Raw genomic sequence first — 7,702 nt, forward strand, 5'->3', positions numbered from 1 at the left:
TATATAAACCATTAAAAAAAGAAAAGGAAAAAAAGCAAAAGGAAAGCATAGCCAAGAAGACAGTAGCACAACTCAAGAACATGGAAACATTCTTTCCCATGTTTCCCTCCCCAACTGAGGCAAGCTGCAGGACACTTGTTTGTACTGTAATCAAACACAAAACAAATATTAACGAGGGATCCCTGATGCATGGGGACGTAGGGCCCTTGCATTTGATGCAAGATGTAGCCAGGGCAAACTGCAGTATAGGTTATAAGGGGGGTGTGATATCAATGTTTTTCAGGTACAGTGTATTAGGGTAATCGGGATTGTAGGGGCATGGTAGGGTATTGTTATTGTAGTGGTATGTTACCATGGTTAAATGTCATTCATTTTCTTGGTGGCGCTTTAGAGCCCTCTCTATACGCCCATGAATTGCAGACGAGGCTGATGTGAGTGAAAAAGATTATGAACGTACAAACATGCTAAGTATTTTGTGAGTTTTTGCTTAAATCTAAAAGGGCAAAACATACTTTCATGAGTTTTTAGCCATGGTAAGACCCTCAAAACAGTGGCAAAAAAAAAACAACTCATATTACATCCAACATGGCTGGCTTTCTTTTGGGTGAAGTCAGATAAAACCAAGTGATTCAGTTGACTCGCTCATAAAGACTTCTTATTTCTTTCCTGAATGAATCAACATTTCCACCTTCTGGCGTTACGTTGTGATTGGTACAATCTTTATTTGAAGTGTGAAGTCACTTTCAAAAAGGTTATTTACTCGATTTTGCTACTGTAGATAAGTGTTTATCCGAACTATAAACTTTTATCCAAGTTCTTCTGTGATGTATTTGAATGTTTGTAAAAAGACTTTGTGAAGATGTTTCAAATACATTAACTGCTCTCTCTGGGACAGCAGCAGCAAAAACACAGATTTAAATGTTACAGTGTGAACGAATACTGTCAAAGGTTAAATAGACATAGCTGCATCCTTGTCAATTTGGAACAAGATTGCTTGGGTGATTGAATCTGTTCACGATCTGGCTATTTAAATATCCAAAACAAAAAAACAGCTGTTTAGTGGAATGAACCCATAAGGTAAGCGGTAATCTACCACAGCCAGCAGTGCAGACTGCTTTCATCATGGGCAGATGAACTTCTAGTACTTGGAGAACAAATTAAAATGTATAAAACATTTATTTGTAAAGTGAATGGTCTTATCTTTAAAAACATCAGGGACTTTTGGCAAAAAATTAGGGGCTTAAGTTCCCAGAGTCCCCCTTGCAATGCCATGGGCTCAGACCACCTACTGCAGTTGTCTCAGGTTTAATACGGTGATCCGCTCCATTTGACAGCTGTCACATTGCAATGTTTTCATATGAGCCATTCTCCGTTTCATACTGGTACTGTATTTTTATTTATTTTTTATTTCATCTTCTGTTTAGGAGACGAGGAGATGGTGTCGATGGAATCCTCACAGGGAATTCAAATGAATACACCTTCAGATGAGCTCTCAGAATTGGGCAAGTGCCTTCTCCAGAGTGAGGTAAACATTTCTTTGTACTCTCCATCAGTTGGCTTCTATACTGGGGCTCTGAACGGAGTAAAATGTTTTTCACCCTCTTTTTTTTTAGGATATATATATGACTCTCCTGACTATATGTTTTAACTCCCTTTCCTGGAAAGACACTATAAACTGTCAACGGTGTGCTAGTGTGCTTTGCTGGACTTTGCTAAAACAGGTACTGATTTTTCTATCTCTCCCTCTTAGTGAAATTTTTTATCTAGAACAGACAATTCACCAAAATATTTCTGTTAGTTTGCAGTTATCAATTAGAATTGCATTCTAAACATTTTTTAACTTTTTTAACAGTTTTTTAACTTTTGAATCCTTTGCCTTATGAAAATACTGCGTGTCTATATGTGAATTAATTAATTTGCAGGTGCTTGGCTGTAACCTTCTCCCGGATGCTGTGACATGGCTCTACACCAGTGTACTGAAGGGTCTGCAGATGCATGGACAACATGAAGGCTGCAATGCTGCGCTAACTCAGCTGGCCTTGCTCATCTACGAGTCTCTAGTGCGTCATGCCAGCTCAGCTGTGATAACTTGAATGTGTCTGGGAAGCACATATGTCATTTGGCAGTCGCAAAAAGATAAACTTCATTTTTGTCCTCTTACTGGCTATGATAAACAAAATATAAATGAAAATATACAGCTCTGGAAACATTTAAGAGACTACTCCAAATTTTTATTAAATCAGCATCTCTGTGTATGGCAGCCATTCCAGTGTCTGTTGAATTCCAACACAGGCACACCTCATTCTGCTTAATGAAGTACTGATTAGCCGATCACCTCAACCAAATCTTATTTAACGAGGAAATGTATAAAAATCACTGCTGTGGTGATCGCTATCCTCTAGCAAGAGGACCATCTGGATGGCAAAAACAGTGCTAGTAGTACCTCAAAAATAAAAATGGAAACAAATAATAACTACTGGCCATGCCAAAAAACTTTAAAAGAAATGTTTTGAGTGGGGAAAAGAAGTGCTTTCTTTGCATTATTTGAGGTCTGAAAACACTACATATTTTTTGTCATTTCGACCAGTTGTCATTTTCTGCAAATGAATGCTCTAAATGACACATGTGTTTGTCAGTAGTTGTCAGTACAGATAAAAATGTTTTCAGTAGATTATATATTAAAACAAACATGTTCATTTTACTCAAACACATACCTATAAATGGTAAAAACAGAGAAACTGCTAATTTTGCAGTGGTCTCTTAATTTTTTCCAGAGCTGTGTATAAAGCCTTTGCGTATTTGTTGTTTGATAAACACCATAGCAAATACAAAAATTCAAGTGGCTGTTTGAAAACATGTAAACACTGTTTGACAACTCTGTGACAAGTGGGTGTCAGAAACACAAAGATGTCCAAAGCAGCTTTGTTTACAGAGCCAACAGGGGTAAGCGCTGCATTTTTGCTCTTCCATAAGCACCACCTACTTGTCAGAGAGTGAATTTAGATTCTCATTCAACCTGTTTGCCTTTTTTGGTCACACCAACATGTAAATTGGACCCAATTTTTACACAGCTTACTGTTTTATAATTTCACCCTTTGATGAAAAAGAAGCTCTGTGCGTTTCAAAACTCTAGACAATACGGTTTCAAGAATTATTTGCAGTCTTTTGAAGTGCTCACGATAACGATACTGTACATGTTTATTACTGCAATATATCATGTTACTAAGTACCAGCAGATGTCTATTCCTATGTAGTTGCAAAGTCCTATGTATCTTTTCTTACTGCAGATGCTTTAAGGATGATTTAATTGAACTGTATTTGGGGTTTATAATTCCTGTTTAGAAGGGATGTGTTTAGACTGTTCAATACAGAACTTGTTTAATGTCAAATAATTTTTAAGGCTACACCCGTGATTTAATCACAATTTTTAAATTTAGTTTACTGTCACTGGCCTCCCATGGTTCCTTATCTTGGCTGCAATTTGTAGCCAGTAACAATGTCCATCAGCAAAGGTGTTTTCAGTAGCTTGGTGTTAATTTAAAAAGTTTTTCACAATAAGAAATAAATTGTTTTTGTGAAGTCATCTTAAAAGTGTATATTCACACAAAATATGAAGACTGTATCATAGGTTTTTTTTTATAAAAAAAAATGTAATTGCATGTGGTGCAGGTCACCCCTTTTAATGTATTTTGTCGTGTTGAAAGGATGTTTCGACACTTGAAATGTTGCTCTCTATAACTCACTAGTGTCTGTAATTTACGTAAGTCAGAGATGATCTTGCTGATCCTCATAGATGGCAACACCATTGTGGTATGTTTTACTTTTAGTACACAAAGAACAGTGATGTTAACACTAGCTAAAGTACTACTGAATGCACCTTTAAATGATTATGGTAGTGACTTAACGCGTTGGTGAGAAAATGTTATTAACAAAGATTTAGTAGTTTTTCATTCTGATGTTTCTGTACAGAGGCCTCGATACAGTGAGCTGCGTTTCATCATGAATCAGATCCCTGATATCCATGTTGAGGCCCTGGAGCAGTTTGATCAGAAGACCATACAATCCACTGTATCAAAGGCAGGAGAGAAGAAAAAGAGGGAGCAGTTTAAAAGGCTCATTGCAGGCACTGTTGGGGTATGGACACTTTTCTTTACTTTCTTTACATTGTCACCTGTGCTCATCACATTGCACGTGATCCAGTTATTTTCCATTTTTGATAATATTGTTTGACATTGTTAGTGTCTTTTTTCCTTAGTTCTGTAATGCCCGCTTCAGACTACACGATTTTAGCCCGATTTTGCCACGATTTGCTTGACGTAGGGTGTCGTGGGGATTCGTAAACGACAATGGGCGTCGGGACGCAAGATTCCATCATTTCAGCTCGTGTAGTGTGTCATAGTGGACGACAATCGATTCCGTGTCTGCAATGCATCACGACAGAAAGACTAGCATGTTTAATTTTTTTTCCGTCGTCCACGACGAGTTCTGACACATTGGTGACATTGACCAATAGCAGCACAGAAGCTCTTTCATACACAGGTTTCAAACATGGTGAAACTAAATAATTATGAGATGGAGGAAAGGTTCGTGGAGCTGTGGCAACAGTACTCCTGCCTGTATGATGTGTCATCGAGGGACTACCACGACAGAACAAAGAAAGAAAAATGCTGGCGAACTATAGCGGAAGCTCTTCAGCAATGTTTACACTCTTGTTTTCGGAAGTCAGTCTCTAGTTCCGCCTTCTCGATGACATCACGTTAAAGACGGCACGCGATGAATGGTCGGGAAGTAACGTGTAGTCTGGCATGTTTCTTGTCCACGACACAACAAGATTTTAGGAGTCAAAATCTTGTAATCTGGCACAGTGACTATCGTGACCGACAAAAATATCGTGTAGTCTGAACCTTGCATAAGGTCAAGTCTAGTACTTGTATTCTGTCCTTGCTGCAAGTAGGTTGCAGCTCGACAGATAGTTAAACAGCATGAGGACTGAAGAAAATGTCGAAACTGAAGGAGTTCTTTTCCAGTGTTTTACTTGAAATCTTCAGTTGCACAACATTGTTTTTTTGTGAAACTATAATGCAAACACAAAACATACATTAAGTATAAAGTATGAGTAAAAGTAATTTTTAAGAAAGGAAATACAATCTAGCGTTAATATGTGAGCGAGAACAACAATCTTCTTATTTTAACAGATGAAATTCAATAAACAATTAAACTTACAGACGATGGCCTCTGGCATGAAATAACAAGAATATAGCTTTTATCAGGGAGAAATCTACTGCTGCATCACTGCTGTTGTGAAGTGAAATCTAAGATGGCTGCCATGACCTCTAACCTAAGTCACATGATGCGTCTCAACCAATAAAATAAACTCAAAATTAAATGACTATACAAACAGTCAGAACACTCCCCGCCTGGTATTTTAGAAATACCACTATTACCAGTACAACAGTTCTTTAGAACATCAGTCCTTCTGTTCTCCAGGTGACAGAAGAAAAATCACTTGGGACACAGGCCTCAGATACGTTCTACAATTCCCATCCTTTGTAACCTTGATTTCAATTTTCCTGACCTTATCATCACTGCCTGGGAATACCTTAGTGACAAGAGCTATTGGCCAGTCATTTCTCTTGACTTGAGGTTCCTTCATTAGAACTATATCTCCTTCCTTGATGTTAGGCCGGTTGGTATGCCATTTGCGGCGACTCTGTAGACTGACCAAGTACTCACGTGTCCACCTTTCCCAGAAGGTGTCAGCAAGTTGTTGAACTTGTTTCCATTTCTGGCGGCAAAGTTCCTTTTCAAAGTCCCCTGGAGGAGGAGAGAGCACACCAACCTTTTGAGTCAAAAGGGTGGCTGGAGTCAACAGATCGGGTGAGTTTGGGTCAGTCGAGATAGGTGCAAGAGGTCTTGCATTCATAATTGCAGAAACTTCTGCCAAGAATGTAGCTAACATATCGTGAGTGAGATAAGAGTGACTGTTTTGAAGCAGCATGGAGTCTAATATGCGACGTGCAACTCCGATTAGATGCTCCCAGGCACCTCCCATATGGGATGCATGAGGAGGATTAAAGATCCAACAACATCCTTCCTCACTCAAGTAGTTCCTGAAGTTAGGCTCCTCTGAAAGCATTCCCAGCTCCTTACAAGCGCCCTTAAAATTTGTGCCACAGTCTGATCTGATTTGCTTCACTGGACCCCTTATGGCAAAAAAGCGTCAGAGGGCGTTGATAAAGGTGGAGGCATCAAGAGAATCGATTAACTCAAAGTGCACTGCTCGAATACTCAAACAGGTAAAAATGAGTACCCATCTTTTGCTGTTTGCCAGTCCCCCTCGTGTGCGTCGAGAAGCAACCATCCAGGGCCCAAAGACGTCAAGGCCGACATAAGTGAACGGTGGATCCGTGGCAAGTCGATCCGAAGGAAGATCTGCCATCTTCTGTTCCACAGGTCTTCCTCTAAGTTTCTGACAGATGATGCATTTATGAATCACACTATGGATGCGTTTCTTTGCCCCAATGATCCAGAATCCTGCATTCCTTATATCCAGTGTTTTACTTGAAATCTTCAGTTGCACAACATAATTTTTTGTGAAACTATAATGCAAACACAAAACATAAATTAAGTATAAAGTATGACTAAAAGTAATTTTTAGGAAAGAAAACCGCAAATCTAGCATTAATACAAGAAAGAAAACAACAACCTTATTCGAATGCACCACAAATGTTTCTTTTTAAATGGCATAAAATACTTATTTTTTAACAGATGAAATTCAGTAAACAATTCAACTTAGACGATAAACAGAAATATAGCTTTTATCAGGGAGACATCTGCTGCTGCATCACTGCTGTTGTGAAATTAAATCTAAGATGGCGGCCATGACCTCTCACTTAAATCACATGATGCATCTTAACCAATAAAATAAACCCAAACTTAAATTACTATTTAAACAGTCAGAACAACTTGTATTATGGGATACAGAATTCCATGCAGACCTTATGATTAATTCAAAAACGCAGAATCATTCAGTAATGAATGATTACTGAGAAAGACACAGAGGAGAAAGGCACACTATTTCCCCATTTAATACTGTAAAGCTGCTTTGACACAATTTGCATTGTAAAAAGTGCTATATAAATAATGGTAACTTTACTTGACTAATAAAACACCGTTGTGTGTTGCACAGAGATGCGCAACTGTTCTGCTGTGATCTTTGGTTTGACAATATTTTTGTTAACGAAATCGAACAAAAACAGTCAACATTGACAGTGTTGTACTAAAATGTAGAGCTGGGCAACGATTAATCGCATCCAAAATAAAAGTTTTTGTGTACATAATGTATGTGTGTGTACTGTGTATATTATGTATATATAAAGACACACACATACAGTATATATTTTGAAAATATTTACGTGTATCAGAATCAGAATGAGCTTTATTGCCAGGTATGTTTACACATACGAGGAATTTGTTTTCGTGACAGAAGCTTCCACAGTGTAACAGAATGACAGTGACAGAACAAAAAACACAGATAATAAAAAATAGAACAAGTAAATAAGGAATAAAAATATATAAATTGACAGTTGTATGTGCAGGTATATTACAATAGACAGTTTTTGTATGTACAGGTACTGTATATTATGTGCAAATTTGAGGTGTAGACTGAGTATGAGTGTTAGATAAATAAGTGTATGAGTGA

General features: G+C 38.0%; 1 protein-coding gene across 1 annotated transcript in view; it reads left to right on the top strand.

Annotated features, from left to right (window-relative positions):
- The window catches only part of xpo5 (exportin 5), a 109,457-nt gene that overhangs the window by 89,761 nt on the left and 11,994 nt on the right, over positions 1-7,702 (top strand). Inside the window, exons 23-26 of the mRNA XM_016507321.1 lie at positions 1,425-1,525; positions 1,614-1,721; positions 1,923-2,060; positions 3,970-4,134. Coding sequence (XP_016362807.1) covers positions 1,425-1,525; positions 1,614-1,721; positions 1,923-2,060; positions 3,970-4,134 — 512 coding nt within the window. The remainder of the gene's footprint in view (positions 1-1,424; positions 1,526-1,613; positions 1,722-1,922; positions 2,061-3,969; positions 4,135-7,702) is intronic.

Source organism: Sinocyclocheilus anshuiensis, unplaced genomic scaffold (genome assembly GCF_001515605.1).
Source record: "Sinocyclocheilus anshuiensis isolate Anshui unplaced genomic scaffold, SAMN03320099.WGS_v1.1 scaffold1938, whole genome shotgun sequence".
Lineage (NCBI taxonomy): Eukaryota > Metazoa > Chordata > Actinopteri > Cypriniformes > Cyprinidae > Sinocyclocheilus > Sinocyclocheilus anshuiensis.